Here is a 17,418-nt window from a genome sequence, read left to right on the forward strand (position 1 = left end):
TCTGGGGAAATAATACTTTTGCACTTCAACAAAGAATCTTGCTAATAATATCCATTATTTAGTTCCAAAGTCAGATGAGGTTTTTCTGCCGGAGCTCTCAATATGTACTTACAGAAAGAAACAAAGGTTCTGCAGGACAAATTAGCACATACTTTCTACATGCAATCCATAAATAATTCAAGAAACCATCAGATCATTTAAAATAATCTCATGTACATCCTTTTCTCTAAGCATGTACAAGTACTCTTACCAAATACCTTACAATTCCAGCGAAAGCTCATTATTTCCTCTCAGAGTAACACTGTCACACAGTTTAGACAGAATGCGACTGTACAACATGAAGCCTATCCTGGGAGGTAAGGAAGTGTATTTATAGTACTATGGCCACAAGAAAAGATTGAAATAGAATCACTTTTTTAAAAAATATGGCATTCATCGATGAGATCAACGATTTAAATAATTGAATAAAATGCAAATAAGGGTTCTTTCTTGCAAGTTTTTGTTTTTTGTTAAGGGATTGGCTGTATTGAAAAAACTGATGAAAAATTTATTTTTCAATATCCATGTAAAATGTCTTTTTACTGGTGTCTCAACACATAGGCACAATGAAACACACTGACATTTAAAATATGTGCTTTAGCAATAACTTTTTACTTTCTATTCACTTGGCTCATTCTTAGTCAAGAGTAAATAATATTTTTACTAAATTATTATGATATCCCAGGACTTTTACTGCCAGGCTGGCTTTAAATCCACTCTCCCCACTCTGAGGAGAGTTGATGAATATGGTCTCTAGAGAAGTAATCCTGCACCATGAATCGATACTATCTGTGATGACTTGTTGGGAAGTTTGCCTTCTCCTGGATGGGAAGTAATATTCCACTCTTTTTATTTTTGTTGTTTGTTTTTATGTTTTCATCAGATGATCCCATGCAGAAATGGATTTATACAAGTCTGTTTGGGGCAGGAGATGGAGAGCAAAAATGCACTCCCTGTTCCCACAGCTTTGCACTTGGTAATTATTTGCCAGTTCGAAGTAATTTGTGAATGGCTTTTGTTTTTAAGGGGCTTGAACAAGACCAGAAAACCACTCATGTTTAATTCAACTACATGTATTCTGCACACATTCACACCACAAAGCTCACCTTATTTACCATTTTAAACAACATAAATGTGCACTGTAACTAAAATGTTTTTGAAAACTGAATGCAGTGTTAACCTATACACAGAGTTGAACTATCAAAAGGAAACCAGGCTCTGTGACATCAAAAGACATTAAAGAGATTATGGCATATTGTAAGTGCTCAATAAACACACCTTTCCCTCAGGCACCCCATCTCCACATGCCATTTTAGCAACTCCCTGTATGTCACGTGGCATTGCAATCTGTACAGACTTTCCCCATCCAGAAGTGACTGCATTTTAGTGGTAAGCAGGGTTTTATCCTCTTGATTAATTCTTCAGCACTTCTGGGCTGAAATTATACCTTTAAATTCCACAGATGAAAACCTCTCATTTGTTACTGAATAAGAAATGCCACTGATATGTAAAATAATTCATCACTAAACATTTTTTTCCCCTCCCATGATTTGGAAATTGAGTTACTGTAGAAGATTGTTTATTTTATTATCATCAGAGGCCATTTCATTAACCAGCTGTTCTATAGACAACTGGATAGCATTCTTGACAAGAGAAGAAGCTGTTTCTATTAAGAGTGTTTCATACTGTTCTGAAGTTCTACCCTCAAAACCACACTGAGCAAAATCCCCTACTTCCTCATTTTCAATTGACATTAAGAACTGCTTCGGGACATTTTTAGATTTCTTAACATCAAATTCACTAATTTCAGTGTCTGTAATAATAATAGCAATTGGCTCAATTCTTTTGATTTCTTCTGTTTTGGGTTTCTCGGCACAGATCTCAATTTCTTTAAAGTCTGATTCCTGGCTCAGTTCAGTATCTTTTGGCTTAATCTCTTCAGTCACATTCTCTCCATTTTCATGGTCCTTCCAGTTTGGTCTGCTTTCTAGGATACTGTTTCTGGCTTCTTCCACAATTTGTTGATCTGGGATTGCAGGTGAGGGGGGAGCATCAGAAACCACCAGTAGCTGATGTTCTGCTTCTGAAGTTTCCAGTGGGCTTGTTTGCTGGGTCTGGATACTTTCTTCTTCCTCAGTCGTTTCAACATCTTTTTCAAGGATTAGAGTTCCTGTCTGAATAGCCAAATGCCCTGTATCTAACCCAACTTCTACTGAAATAACTTTCTCCCCAGGAGAAGTTCTGCTGTTGCTCACATTTGATTCACAAACCTCATCACCCCCTTTCTGAGAGACATCTCCACATACATCCGGGGTCAACTTGGTCTTTGTTGCCTGGTCATCTGATTGGGTTGGGGTTTTTGTATCCAACCTTTCAGCCTCTGCCTGAACTTTGATGCTGCTGTCTGCATCTTCTATAATTTTGGAATGATTACTTCTTTTCTCCCCTTTTGAGAGTTTTATGCAGGGAAACTTAAGTCTGGATTTTGCCTTTTTCTTAGCAAGAGCAGCATCCTCAGTATTGATTTCAGGTTGCACTTTCGCCTCAAAGAGCTTTTGCTGCTTTGAAGAATTGGACCTTTTCCTGCGTGTCACAAGGCGTTTGATTGAGGCCCAGGTCCCCCCTGGGGGCTGTGGCTGATCAGGAGTTCCTGCTTCTGAGGGACATTTCATTGCCACATCACCAGCTTCAGAGCTAGCTTTGGGCTTCACTGCTTTGGCTGATTTCTTTCTTCTCTTGAAGCAAAGTGTTGATGTTTTTTCCTCCTGCCTCTCATCCTGAGGACTAACTTTTGCTGATCTCTTCTTCTCTTCCTTGCTTTCTACCTGAATCTCAGAAACTGGGGTCTCCATTTTTACATAGCGCTCTTTCTCTAGCAAATGATAGTCTCTTTTCCTTAGCAGCTGTTTATGCTAAAAAGCTGGGCAAAAATGTCATACTAAGCAAAATTTCTTCCGATCTTTTCACTCCTTTCGTCTTATTGCACAGTTGAAGAGGTGGTTTCTTCAGTATGCAAATGCTTAGTTTCTCCATTAATTGTAATTTCTCACTTTAATTTCTTCATGAAAGCCCTTTACTTGATAGATTCGTTTTATTTATAGGTCAACCTGATGAGAAAAAAGAGAGTGGTATTTTATTTCACTATCAGCCTATTGTTTTCTATAGAGATTATTTCAATTGAATTTAAATGGCTCTACCAGGCATGCTTCCCATAAGAAAACTTACTGAAAATGACTGAAGAATAAAAATTGGGGTTAACTTTTGCCTTATCAAAAGATTTCAGTGTGAATATAACTCTTTGTCAAAACTTCATTTTGGGTTATTCTTGCAAATCTGACAATTTTATCAACTTTTTAGTTGTGCTGTCTTTATGAATTGTTTATGGCAAATTAACAAACAACAACAATGACAACAAAACAACAAAGAGGAGCTCTGGCCAGTGTTTCGTCCTGAAACACTAAAGTTGCAGGTTCAGTCCTCAGTCAGGGCACATGCAAGAATCAACCAATTAATGCATAAGTGAGTGGAACAAGAAATCAATGTTCTTTCTCCCCACCTTCATATCTCATTCTAAAATCAGTCAGTCAATAAACAATGAAGGTTTGGGTGATGGGCAAGCTAGTGTAATTTTTCTTACATGCAATAAAGAATACTGAAGCTACAGAGGTTCTTAGAGAATATTTGAGATAAATCAAGTCCAGTCTTACGAAGAAATTGAGCACCAGAATGGGCAGTTAGCCTGTCAAAAACCATATAGTTAGATAAGGTTATAGCCAGAGTTAGAACTGAAGACTCTGACTCTCCAGTGTTCTTTACATTATGCCATAAGGTTTCTGTTCTAAAAATGTCAGTTCCATGAGAGAGGTGCTACTTTTCATACATACACTGGGGAAATTTGACATCACTTGTCACCTTCCACTCTTAAATTTAGTTGTATAATGTTGATTTTTTTTCCTAAGTATTTGCTCTTCAAACACTTTCCATAATGAGCACACCGTTGAAGGTCAGTAAGAGTGAATGATAGTAATAGCTGACATTTATTGAGCAATGTTTATGTATTAGGAAGTGCTAAGCACTTTTACATATGCCTCTAACCCTCCTCACATTACAAAATGAGTAGGTGGTGGTATCACCATCTACAGTTGAAGAAACAGGTTTAGAGAAGTTAAGCAACTTGTGCGAGATTACCCAGCTGGTACGTAACAGAGCTCAGATTCAACTCAAGACTCTTTCTGAAGCCCATGCTCTGAAAGAGTTTTATCAGAAAAATGAATTGTTTAAAAATGCTAATCTGTGCTAGTACAAGTTTTTAAAAATGTTTAATGGCTATTTAACCATTATATAGTCCATCAACTCATAATTGAATTAAGATTAGACTGAGTGCTTATTATTTTAAAGTTAAGCTTTTGAAATTCCTTATATTGTATTTTCTTGGTTCTGGAACTAGTTTAAAAGCAAATCGTAAATGATAAGATGTGCAATTGGCAAACTGGTTATATATAAAAGCATATTTAAAAATTAATCCATAAAATGTCGTGATGGTACCAGTGAGCAGAGATGTGAGGTGATCATCTATGAATTCCTATGAATTTTAGTTGATGGATGTTTTAAAATAAGAAAAGGGACTCATTCCTTCAACTGCTTTTATATAAATCCTTTGCTGTTGGAAGTTTATTTGGGTAGTTCTTGATTCTATGAACCACATATGAAACAAACTATGAAAATCAGTTTGTGATCTAAGTATTCCCTTAGGTTGACTCCATCCATGCCTCTAACAGAAAGACAAAGTTATCCTAGAACAATAATGGAACTAAAATATGAACATTTTATAGTGTCCCTATATGCTTCCATAAGTACTGGAATTACAGCTGATTATAGCTTTCAGTCTTCTCGTGAATGCTCAGCTTCTGAAAACTTCTATAAATCAGAGGATGTATAAGTAACAGAAATATTGAAATTAGATCATGTATAGGAATGTAGCATTTGAAACTAACATGGACAGCTGCTTGAGAAGCTTATTTGAATAATTTATCACACTGTAGAAATAAAAACCCAAACAAAAACCTAACTGTAGTGGGGAACATGCCGTCTGTAAACATTAAAACTTTGCAGAATGTTAGATTGCAAGTGATTCGTTCTTAAACTGTAGGTGTAGTTTTATCTCCTCAGGAATCTTAAAATCCCTGTTGTCATTTACTGATAGAACTGCAAGTCTAATGCTATAGGAAATACCCCTTTCCCATTTCCCTCTGAGCAGAGAAGCACGGAGGCAAAGAGCAACCGCTCCATGAGGAAAGCAGTGGTTCTCTCCAGCATCGGATGTGCACCACGAAGCTTCCTCCTGGAGGAAGGCGTCTCTCTCTCATTCTGGCTGGATGCGCCTTATGGCAGGAGCTAGAGCGCAGGATAAGTACTCAAAAAGGAAAGTGCCGGGGGCGTGCAACAGATAACCCAGCTCCAAGCTATCTGCACAATTACATTGCCAGGAACCCAGAATCACATCTCCCTCAAGTCAAGGGCAAGAAGGGGGGGCAAAAAAAAAATCTACCGCAACCCATTCTACTAGGACAAGCTGTAAGGCTAAGAGTGCAGGTAGCAGAGCTGATGAGGGTCGCGCTGGCTGGAGATTCCTGAGGACAAATGACCTTCCCAGTTCTTACATCGGCCATCTCCGGGATGGGGGGTGCACAGATTCCTGGGGTCCAGGGGACACCTCCCGCCCACTCAGCCGCGCAGTTGGTGGACCGGACACTGGCCCTCACCCTCTTTTCCCGCAACCTCCTTGCCCTCCTGCACTTACCGATGCTGCCGGGGTCCCTGGCGGGGGTCCTTGCTGCCCACTGGAGCGGGGAGCTAGCTGGCGGGGCACTGGTGAGGCCGGGCGCCCAGGGAGCCGGGAAGCCACGGTCGCACACAAGGCAAGCAGCCCTCTGCAGAGGGACCGCAGCCTGGCGGCGCCCCCTCCCCAGAGCGCAAGAACTGACAGCCGGCGGCACCAATGCGCACCGAGCAGCGGGCCGGGGCGGGGCCGGGGAGGGGCTGGGTGGGGAAGGAGCGAGGACCGCAGGTCTACCTCCTTACGGCGAACAGTCTACCCAGACACGTGCAAGCTGACCTCGCAGCTCCTAGCCTGGGCGCCACCACATCCAGGCAAGGGCAGGGGCACCACCGAGAGAGCCGGCAGATGGGGACGGGACCGGGGTGCTGAGCCCCACATTTTCTGAGACGTGAGGGAGCTAAATCCTGTTTTAAATTATAGGCACTCACCCCATTATAACCCTGTCCCCACCCAAACTATTTAAAGGTACAGCAGATACCACACTTTAAAAGCAGGATTCAAAACTGCAGCATGGGATCTCGTTTGTTTGGAGATAAAAATGACATATATGAATTGAAACAACCACAAAATAAAACTTTCCCAGGAGTGGGTTTGGGTGTAATGTGGTTATCATCGCTCCTGGGCAAACAGGATGTCAGAAGCCCACGCGCCAGACCCTTGTCTCCCAGCTCTAGGGGGCAGGTAGAGATGATCCGACAAGCGTGCGCACAAGGTCAGAAGAGCCCAGGAACCCTGCCCCGCCCATCTTTTATACCTTCTATACTTCCAAGAATAAGTTGAGTAAATTACAAGTTACCCATATTTCCCTTCAGGATATTCCGATGCCTACTTTACCTTGTCCCTCTCAAGCGGAGTGGGGTACGAGGGGCTGGGGGACGGGGGGAAAGGGGGGCGGGGGACGGGGGGGGGGTGTGGAGAGGCTTTCGTTACAATTCTAGTCCCAATCAGAGCAAATAGCACAGGCAGCCTCTACTTCCTGCCTGACTGGCGAGGTTGTAAATTTTATAAGTAAGTTGTAAACCATAGTGAAAAGCACAAGAATCTATTTGTACGCAAGACACAATGTTTTTATTAACACCGATGAAAGGTGTTGCTATAAGAGCTTAGGGTGTCTTGCTTTGGGTTTAATACTCCCTACCAAGGCATCCCGGGGAGCTCCAGCTGTGAGGTCCTGCCGGGTGCACAAGTCCTGCGTGCCCCTCCTGCCCCTCCTAGGCACACCGTCCGGCTGAACAGCGGCCGTACTTAACTCCTCTTTCCAATAGGATCATGATCTTTGGGAGAGTAAATCTCAGTTACCCATTTTTGGATTTTTTTTTTGGCAATATATTTTACCTTCATATCATTCTGTACTATCGCTTTAACTGAGACTTTTAAGGAAAGAACTATTAGGACAAAATAACAAAGCTGAATCCAAGTTGTCAAGATCTTATTCACAGATAAGAGAGACAAGAACTATAAAACAAGAAAACCCACAAATATCTCATTTAGTTGTAATTAAGAATTCAATTTACCTTTGTTCATTGACAGAACACCAGCCTATGGAAATGTCTTTTATATCTCCAGATGGGTTGTTAACCCTACTTACTTCCAGTTTGGAACTTTAAACATGTCTAAAGGAATCCATACTACTCAAAATCAATTGAGATGCTATTACCCATTGAGAAACAAGTTTTCTCAAATCCAGTAGACCTGGGAGTTTGCAACAATTGCAGGCAAAAATAAGGAGAGCTTATTTAGTTGAAGACAGGGTAGCACAGCTATCTTATTAGGAAATAACTGGAAATGAAATGAGGGACAGGTTAAAACAATAAAGGCCACCTAATGACTTTGTAGATCTTATTCCACGCACTTTTCTTAAAAGAAAAAAAAATGAAAGAGAACTGAAGGGTGGTTTGATATAAGAGGTGAATTGATTGTGTATTTGAAGGGCAGGTTTCTTTAAGGTATATTAAAAATAACTCATCCCTGACCTCTACCACACACACACACATAGTACTATAAATAAAATACCGCACTGTGGTTTTTCTTCAGGATATGACTAGAATTTGATGCCATATTTTAGTTTTAAAAGATGTATCCAGTACCTCAAGCAGGAAAGAAATCTGTCATCTCTGAACTCACTTAAGTGACAGTTAGGAAGCTATTACCCTTATCATTGTCTGTTATTCCACTGGTAGCTTTTCATTATATAATGAGAAAACAGGCTATAAATATCTCTCCAATCTGATGAGAAATTATCCTACCTACAGCTCATCTTGTTAACATCACCAGATACAGTATGCCAATAAAGGAGCTTACATATTTATCTGATCTCATACCGTTTCTCCCATCCTGCTTCCTATCCACCCACAGCCTGGATCTATAGCTACCAAAAATGGTTTACAACTCTGTGGTAGCAATTCTCACATTTTAGAGATCTGGGAATAAGCCTCCACCCCTTCTTCCTTGGTGCACCGTTAAATGAACCTAAGGCTCCAGTTCTCTGGCGGCTGGATCTGTTCCTAGGCACCATTAGGGCTGCACCAGCCAAGACAAACAGTAATTGTTGTAATCTGCTGCACTTAACAATACATAAATGCTGTCTCTTAAGAATGTATATACATCTTCAGTGCATAGCAACAGCTTCTGAGGTGCAGATCAGAGAAGGTGCAATCTGTCAGCAATATTACGAATATGGGGAAGGAAGGTATTAGCAATCGAGAGGATAGGAACGTGGACAGGGAGGACAGTGACCAGCAAGGACTCTTAGCCCCCAGGTAAAAGCACTAGACCTTCTCTGGCAACACAGACTAATATGTACCCTGAGCACTAATTCTCCTGTAGGTTTTGAATTCAGGTCTTCCAGTAGCCAACAGTTATTTTTTGTTTTTTATGCCTTTTATCTTTCATACCTCTTCTTTATCACGGATTAAAGAATCAATTCCACAAAACCTATGGCACCAATAATTGCTTGGCAGCCTTCCTAACCTCTTTATTTCTTTCCTCTGCTTCTTCCACTTTTCATTACCCTCTCCTTCAGGAGGGATGTGGAATGGGCACAGCTTTCCATCTGTCACAAGTGAGACGTCCATTTCTGTACAAGCTGGCAGGGGCTGTCTTCTAGGAAGAGCCCTGAAAGGCAGTATGATGGTGAAGAGCAAAGGCTTTGGAGGCAGACGACCTTAACAAGCTCATCTGGCAGGCAGCAGCAGTGAAGTTTTGAAGTTTACCTTTCTGCAAAATGGAGATATAATCTAATTTACAGATTTGTTCTAGTATAACTTATCTCCATACATTTCCAACCAAAGATCAGCTCCCACTTTGAAGCTAGAAATCATCCTTTGAGCAATTCTGTCACTAGGAATTTATCCTATAGATGGTTCAATACAAGATGCAAAGATATGTATGGTATGGGAATATTCACTGCTACATCATTTAGACCAGCAAAAACCATCAAAGGTTGTGTCCATTGATAGGACAGTTTAAATACTACACAGCCACGAGAAACAAGATGACTCTCAAACTGCTGATATTGTAAGATCTCTAAGATACATTGCCAAGTGAAAAAAGCAAGTTGTGCCTTGACTTGTGTGGCTTAGTCAGTTAACCACTGTCTCGCAAAGCAAAAGGTCACTGGTTTAATTCCTGGTCAGGGCACATGGCTGGGTTACAGGTTCGGTCCCAGTCAGGGCATGTGTGAGACAACCAATGTTTCTCTCACATTGATGTTTATCTCCCTCTCTCTCTCCCTCCCTTCCCCTCTCTCTAAAATTAAATAAAATCTTCAAAAACAAATAGCAAGTTGTAACATTTGAATTCTTACTGAAGGCATATTGTATTTCTACTTAGGAATTTCTTGCATTGGTGATGGTCCATTCATTCCAAGCAATGCCTAGTAAAAACATTTGCATTATTTATTGGATTAGAGCTTCGTTTTTAATCTTTGTCTTATGAACATCCTCTCCCACAAATTGAGTTTCTCATTCCTATCCACATAAGGATTTAAACCTACATGGCCTTTGGAGATATGAGGAAGCCTAAAACCTTTAAGATGGTCTTTAAGTCATCATGTCTGATAATAGTTCTTTTACAAACTGACTTCCCAGCAAGTCCCATTCCAGATGTGGTTTTATAGGACATTGGAAAAAAAACAAAGGAAATCAGAAACAGTGAACTCTGTGCAGACAGAGCCTGAATGATGCTTTGGAGCAGGCACTGGCACCACCCTGGAGTGTGTACCATGTGCCAGGCGGTACACAATGTATGGCGCAGCTGGGGCTCTGTACCCTTAACCCTGTTGCCACATGCTCCCAAAGTACCACCATTATTTATTTGAATTGCAAAACACTGTGTTATAACACTGATGTGAACCGAGGGGATTAAAAGTAATAAAACCAAGGACCCCAGGAAAATGCTGCTCTGCCAACACTAGTGAAAATGCAACACCTTCTGGAAGGATCCAATGCAGGAAGATAAGGGGCAAAAGGGAGGGGAAAATGGAAGAAGATATAGAAAATAAAAAGCAAGAGCAGGGAAAACATTTAAACAAAAAAACATTCTATGGGGAACAGTAGAGCCCAGGCATGTGGTAAAAGTTCAATAAACATTTGCCGAACCAACAGAGCAAAAAGGGCTAACCTTCGGTTAGTGCTATATGCCCAGCCTTCCTTGAAGGGCTCTAGAAATTAATGGTGCTAAAGCCATAACAGAAATGGGAATTCCAAGGAAGTTCAGAAAAATATTACTGTATGAGAAATATTTTACCAGAGTTAAAAAAAAAAAAACACTAGAAAGGTTATGATAAAAGGGTACATCTTCCATATCTTGCTTCTCCTGATCTGTGTCCTCCCAGAAAGACACAAGCATGCACCATTTTCCCCTTTAAACAAAACAGTATCATAAAACTTACATCGCAACTTGCTTCCTTAGTCCCAGGGATATGCTGGGCAAATGGGCTCACACAGGATGGCAGGACATATTGCAGCAGCCTGTTAATGCTACAGTTTACATTTAAACACTGAGATAGCAAAATTATTTTCTTTTATTCTGTGAGATTTCAGGAAAGTAAATAGATATGTGCATGATTTACATTAATTTAGGTGTGATGGGAACTAAGACCAAGGAGAGGCTTCTGCGGAAACTCCCAGTATTTCTTTCAGAAGGTCTTTGGGGCAGGGGCCGGTTTTCTCGACTTCCCCACACTCCTGACAGTAGGCCAAATATACAGTGGCCTAACTTTCAAAGTAGTTTCTTGAAGATGAACAACCTGGAAGGCAAAAGAAAGAGGAACGTTTTCTCTACCTGCTGAAATGTTTCCTCTTCCCTTCTACCCTACATCGTCACCCTCTGCTGTTGCCAAAGCTGGTAAGGTTGACGCCCTTTCCCACAGCTCTTCCAGGGTAGGTCCACAGGCTTGAAAACAATGCATGGCATTTACATGATGGCAATGTGAGTGCTGTTCCAGGCCAGGTGTGAGCCAGGATGACTTCTCCAACACCACACATGCCCCCTTAAGGAAGAGCATTCCGTAAGAATGCTCCCCAAACATCAAGCACGCAGTCTCTCTTCTCTGTAAGCAGAGTGGCTCCTGTAAGCAACCATCCATACAGTTGCTTAGATACTGACTACAGTTTGCTTCCACCTGGACCTTTACTTTCGTAAACAGTGTGAGAGCTTTTGTGTTGCATTATTACCCTTTGATACTATTGTCTTTTCTAGTTCTTTTTAGTTTTTCTCAATCCTCCCTCTTCCTGTTCTGTACCGGATTTGTAACTCTAGGTCATTTGCAGTTTTTAGGACTTCCCTTCATTACTGTCTAGATCAGGATTCAGCTTCCTGAGAACCGTGACTTCTTTTTTCAGTTTCTATTATTTTTAAAATAACATGTTATTTAGCTTCCATGTCTTTGCATGTTTTTCAGTGTTCTTCTTGGGGTTGATTTCTAGTTTCATAGCATTGTGGTCAGAGAAGATGCTTGATATGATTTCAATCTTCTCAAATTTATTGAGACTTGTTTTGTGTCCCAGTTTTTATTTTTAAATTGAATTTATTGGGGTGACATTGGTTAACAGAATTATATGTTATAAATTTCAGGGGTACAAGTCTATAATACATAATCTGTCTATTGCATTGTGTGTTCACCACCCCAAGCCAAGTCTCGTCCATCATCATCTATTCTCCCTGCAGCCTCCTCTGGTTACCCCACCCTCCTTTTCCTCTGGTAGGCATACTGTTGCCTGTGTCTGTGTTGTTTTTTTTTCTTTTTGTTTTTGCTTAATCCCTTCACCTTTTTACCCAACCGGACAAACGCCCTCCCCTCTGACAGCTGTCAGTCTGTTCTCTATGTATGAGTCTGTATCTATTTTGTTATTTTGTTCATTAGATTCCACATATAAGAGACGTCATGCGGCCATGTCTTTTTTCTTGGCTTACTCCTCATCTTGGGGAAGCACATTGCTAAATCCCTTCCTAGGAAGAGATATGGCGCGGGGAGCCTGTCTGCGTCTGAAGCATCTGGATGGATCTGGCACGGTGCAAATACAGGAGGCAAGGCATCATCCCCTGTGAGCTTGGAGGGTGTTCCTTCACTGTCTAAAAAGCCTCTTATTGCTCATAAGGCAGGTTGGTTCAGTCTAATTCTTGTTTTGTCATAGAGAAGCCATTCTCTGGAGAAGAATTTTTAGGATTTTCATCATTGATGTTTTTGAAAATTCAACTGGATGTGTCTAGAAATGGCTCATCCATTGTGATAAGTACTTGGGGCCTTTCACTTAAGATCCAAGAACTTATGCTCTGGTTGTTTCCTTCTCTTTTCTACTTTCTAGGACATTTACTCAGCTCCTGCCTGCTAACCATCTATTCAGAGTACACAGCCCGCAACTGCTCCTGTCCTGTGTGCCATCAATGTGGGACCCAGAGCCCCCTGGGCTCCAGCAGGGAGGCCTTGCTCACAAGGCTACGGCTTTCTCCCTCACTGCCAGCCTGTGACAAGCTGTGCTCTTCCTCCATAAATGTGACAAAATACAAACGTTTCACTCATTGGTTACCGCCAACTTTCATTACTGCCCCTGTCCCCTCAGTGATGTCTGAAAAGGCTTCGCTTTAGTTGGGAGTCCTATAATTCACAAATATGCTTCATAAAGAAAAAGGCAAAACTCTCACCAGAAACAACTTACCTGTTTAGAAGAGCCCATTCACCTGTTCAGTTTTAGGGTCCAAGTCAATGTCATAGAAACAGGGCCGGGTAGGGAGTCCAGGCATTGTGCTCATCTAGGAGACATGAAATAGCATTAAAAATAAAGTGATCTTTTTTCCCATGCTTCCCTCAGGTAGAAAACCCAAGGCACAAAGATGGAATATTATTTTATAGTTGTCAAAGTGGCACTCCCCTTGTTAAGACATTAAAAAGAAAGTCACTGCTCCTGTTATGACCTCAAAGAGAAACCCTCCTACCCTTCAGCAAATCGGATGCCAAGCTTCACTGTCACCTTCCGCACTGACAGTTGCAACCAAAAGGAGCAGGTGTTGAGAAGGCTACGGAGGCAGTTACTCACTTCCTCAGTCCTCACTTCATGAGAGCAAAAGGACGTACAGGCCTTGCCGCTGTTTAATAGTGTTTTCATTAGTCTTGCATAGATACCCATATTGTTTTTCCTTCAGCAACACAGCACTAGAAATTAGTATCCTGTAACTTGGGCCAAGACATTTTTCAACATAACGTAGATGGTTTTACAATCGCTATTCTTACAGGTCCAAATTGGCCTTCTAAAATTGAACCTGTAAACGCTTACGGCTTGCTTCTCTTCTAAAGACTTGGCTTTGACAAATGTCTACTTAGATGTGAATTCCTAAGGTTTATGAGCAAAAACTCAGTATATTTTATTTGTAACAATGTCCTATGTAATGAATACTACAAGTCCCAAGTCAGATCTAGACAGGAAAAAGTTTAAGCTAAACTTCTACAAAGTAACTATGAAAATGTCATAGAAAAGGATGAGTTGCCTTTTATAACATGAAACATCTACATTTCAGAAAACCTAATTCTGACGTATTGATGAGTGCCAATCAATACTCCCCAGAACATACCATAAGGATCTGATGTCAGTTTCTATTCTCAAATTCTGTAAGAGATAAGCCACTGCTGGGTGTGGGAAAAGGAGGGGAAGGAAGGGATGCGTCCTCAGACCCAGCAGAAAAACCTGAAGATGACATTATAAAAATAATGATGATGTAGATATACACGCATGAGCACAACCGCAGAAGATGTGAAAGATGGTCCTCAAAATATTGAGTAGCACTCTCAATATTTTTCCTCTTATCCAAAGAGGATTTTCCCCCTAAACATTGGTCATATTGATAATCAGAACATTTTTAAAAATGAAAAGATTATGTGTACACTCACCTAAGATATAAACTCCAGAAAAAAGCCCCCTCGCCTTGAATTAATACATAAAACACTCAAATCCTGAGTCCTGTTCAGGCTACAACAGCAATTAGGAGGTGTTAAGAATAGTGACTGTTGCCTTGACTGGTGTGACCCAGTGGGCTGGGCATTATCCTGCAAACCTAAAGGTCACTGGTTCAATACCTTGTCAGAGCACATGCCTGGGTTGTGGGCTAGGCCCATAGTTGGAGGCGAGCAAGAGGCAACCAATCAGTGTTTCTCTCACACATTGATGCTTCTTTCCCTCTCTTTCTCCCTCCCTTCCCCTCTCTCTTACAAAAACAAAAAAAGAACAGTGACTGTTGCCCTGGCCGGGTGGCTAAGCTGACTGGAGCATCGTCCCATACACTAAAAGGTTGCGGGTTCAATTCCAGGTCAGGGCACATACATAGGTTGTGGGTTTGATCCTCAGCTGAGGCGCATGTACGAGGCAGCCAGCTGATATTTTCTTACATTGATGTCTCCCCACCCCTCACCCTTCCTCTAAAAATCAATAAATATCCTCCTTGGGTGAGGATTTAAAAAAAAAAAAAGGAATAGTGACTGTTAAATCATTTAGGCTATGTGCAGAAACGTCTTGGTCCAAGTTGGCCCCTCATGCAAGAGTGTCCTCTAGGTGACAGAATCTTGAGCTGGGCAGGGTGTGTCTCTCTCCAAACTATAGGCCTGACCACTTTCAGTGTGGCTTTCACAGGTAGGGTCAGCCCTCTGCATGCACCTGTCACAAGCGACAATACAGACTGCAGCTACTGCTCTTTCAGCAGGCAGCTGCTAACAGTTTCTGCGAAAAGAACACATGTTTCTGTAACATTCAAGGGGCGGGGTAAAATGCTTTATAGTTCCTATTAAACGGGAATTTCTATGAACCCCAAGGACTGATGAACATAACAAAGCTATACCTCCTGCTCTCTGCAGTGGCTGAGGGAGCACTGGTTTGCAGGCACTCGTCTGATCACTCTTGGTAAGTGATGGTTCTGCCCCACAGTGAGAACTGAGAGGAAACGGGCCACATCTTCAGTAATGAGCCCAAGGCCAAAATCAGCAGGGGTGAAAGCAGGATTCGGCTCTAACGTTACATACTCCCGACTCCACAATGCCACCTCCTACCACTTTCTTACTATATGAAAAGAATAATATAGCTCCAAAAGGAGAAATGTTGGTTTCTATCTCATTGCAAATTAAGTTAGTTTATTACTTCAATCCTGAAGGCAGGTAAATACAATCTGCAGATAAAGGATACGGGTGGATGTAAAGGGGAAACCTGGGCACAGGATCAGTGCTAACCCTGGGACCAAGTTAGTTCAAACTGCGGTTACATCCTGAAGCATTCCCGCTACCTCCTTCCTTGCAATTTTCCTCCCTTAATCTGCATAAAATCCACAAGATTTGGAGGGATCTGATAATTCCTCGAGAAGTGTAAATAAGTAACCTCGCCTTTCACATCTACAGGGTTCATTCACATTTTAAGGGGGAAATTCTTTACTCAAAAACTGAATTGCCTGAATTTCAGGCATAAGCTCTAGGCCTGGCAAGAAGACTTGGAGGTGCAGAACCTCTGTCCCTACCTCACAGGGCTGCTGGGAGGACCAAGTTAACCTGTGAAAGGTTCCCAATAAAGGTCAATTGTGATTCTAGATAAGCACTATCATAGCGTATCAATTAGGCCCATCCCGGATTCAGTCAAGGTCGCACTGTAAGAACTGTTCTTCAGGACAACTAATCATGGCATCATCCTTGGACTGACGCCAAGATGGTCCACAGCAAGAGGATCAGTCCTAACAGGCCCAATTCCAACTTTCTCCTCAGCAATGAACTCTGCTCATTTGACATCTACTTGGCGGCTTCACAATCAGTTAAGGACAAGAAGCACCCCTCTCAGCTTGCAGCACTCACTCACCGTTCCTACGAGGGGGTACAGAAAACCTGCCCCAACGCTGGCACGGATGTCACGAATGGGCAGAATGAAGCCGGTAGGCACACCTTTCTGCTCTGGATTATGAGACAAGGACAGGTGTGTTTTGGCCATGCAGATGGGCAGATTCCCAAAGCCCTGGGGAGAGAAGGGAACAGAAGTGGGACAAATGAAAAGCCGACACTGTAACCCATGACGCATGCATGCTTTAGTTTTTTTGAAACATCTAACTCCCCTTATAGCTGCCACCTCCACCTCAGTGCCCTCTAGCTTAGTTATTATAGATTAAAAAAAGGAGAAAGAATCTGTTTGATGAGGGAATATCCACAACCGTATTCTGAAAGTAAATATTTTATTTTCATCTATATAACCAAGTGAAAAATGACAGTTTGGAGCAGACATGACAATGTAACTCAAGGCAGGCTCTCAATATTTTAGTAAGACATCCCGTATTTCTTCATGGCTTTTCCACACACTGATATACCATCCATGGAGATAAAGAGCTTGGGAGTGGACCACCTAATCCAAACTCACTATTTCAGAGGAGAAAAGGCTGCTGCCTAGAGGAACTAAAACAGTGGGTGCTTGGCGGGGCTGGGAGAACACTGAGATTTCTGACTCCAAGGCCTGCTTTATAAATAGTTGAAAGAATAAAACCACCAGATATCTACCTGCTTTGTGTAGACTTCTGCCTTGTGCTGAGCTTCAGGGAGCAACTCAATGTCATCTGCCCCATAGATCTTCTGTGCAATGATCCTGATTTTATCCTCAACTGGAAGCTAAAAGACAGGAAAGAAAGGGGAGACTTTGACTGGCACTTGGCCACATTGCAGGTCACAGTCTCCAAAAGGGCCAGAAGATGATTTTATATACATACACAGATATACAAATAGTTTGAGGTTTATTGGGTTAGAAACATTTTCTGTCAACACCAAGCCCCAGATTTTGTAAGTGGAAAGTCTCCCATAGAGGTAAAGTCACTATGTGTGTATTTAAGATTTCACTAGGTACATCACAAACAATACTGCTGACTACCCAAGAATGGTTATTCCTTCCTAAGTAAAAAGTAATGTTTGATAGGGGAACAGTCTCATATCAAAGCAGGCCTGGGACACTGTTATAAAGTAAGATAACCAATATTCATCCAGATAATTCCCAGTTTGTATGTAAGAGGCAGATGCTATCCTTAACACAACATACTGA

The 17,418-nt window shown here is 41.6% G+C and overlaps 2 protein-coding genes across 2 annotated transcripts in view; both read right to left on the bottom strand.

Moving 5' to 3' along the window:
- Window positions 1-742: 742 nt before the first annotated feature.
- AKAP5 (A-kinase anchoring protein 5) lies at window positions 743-10,828 on the bottom strand. Its single transcript, XM_054567454.1, has 3 exons — window positions 10,770-10,828; window positions 8,849-9,094; window positions 743-3,146 (listed from the first exon to the last, which is right to left on the bottom strand). Exon 3 carries the CDS (start codon window positions 2,889-2,891, stop codon window positions 1,602-1,604), a length of 1,290 nt encoding a protein of 429 aa, XP_054423429.1. The 5' UTR covers window positions 2,892-3,146; window positions 8,849-9,094; window positions 10,770-10,828; the 3' UTR covers window positions 743-1,601.
- A 68-nt stretch (window positions 10,829-10,896) lies between these two features.
- The window catches only part of MTHFD1 (methylenetetrahydrofolate dehydrogenase, cyclohydrolase and formyltetrahydrofolate synthetase 1), a 54,941-nt gene continuing 48,419 nt past the window's right edge, over window positions 10,897-17,418 (bottom strand). The window contains exons 25-28 of the mRNA XM_054567451.1: window positions 16,887-16,994; window positions 16,201-16,353; window positions 13,036-13,129; window positions 10,897-11,126 (exon numbers count right to left, since the gene is read on the bottom strand). Of these exons, the coding sequence (XP_054423426.1) occupies window positions 13,040-13,129; window positions 16,201-16,353; window positions 16,887-16,994 (351 nt within the window). The 3' untranslated portion in view covers window positions 10,897-11,126; window positions 13,036-13,039. The remainder of the gene's footprint in view (window positions 11,127-13,035; window positions 13,130-16,200; window positions 16,354-16,886; window positions 16,995-17,418) is intronic.

The sequence above is a fragment of the Pteronotus mesoamericanus genome, unplaced genomic scaffold (assembly GCF_021234165.1).
Source record: "Pteronotus mesoamericanus isolate MK-2021 breed Mesoamerican mustached bat unplaced genomic scaffold, CSHL_Meso_final contig_182, whole genome shotgun sequence".
Classification (NCBI taxonomy): Eukaryota; Metazoa; Chordata; class Mammalia; order Chiroptera; family Mormoopidae; genus Pteronotus; species Pteronotus mesoamericanus.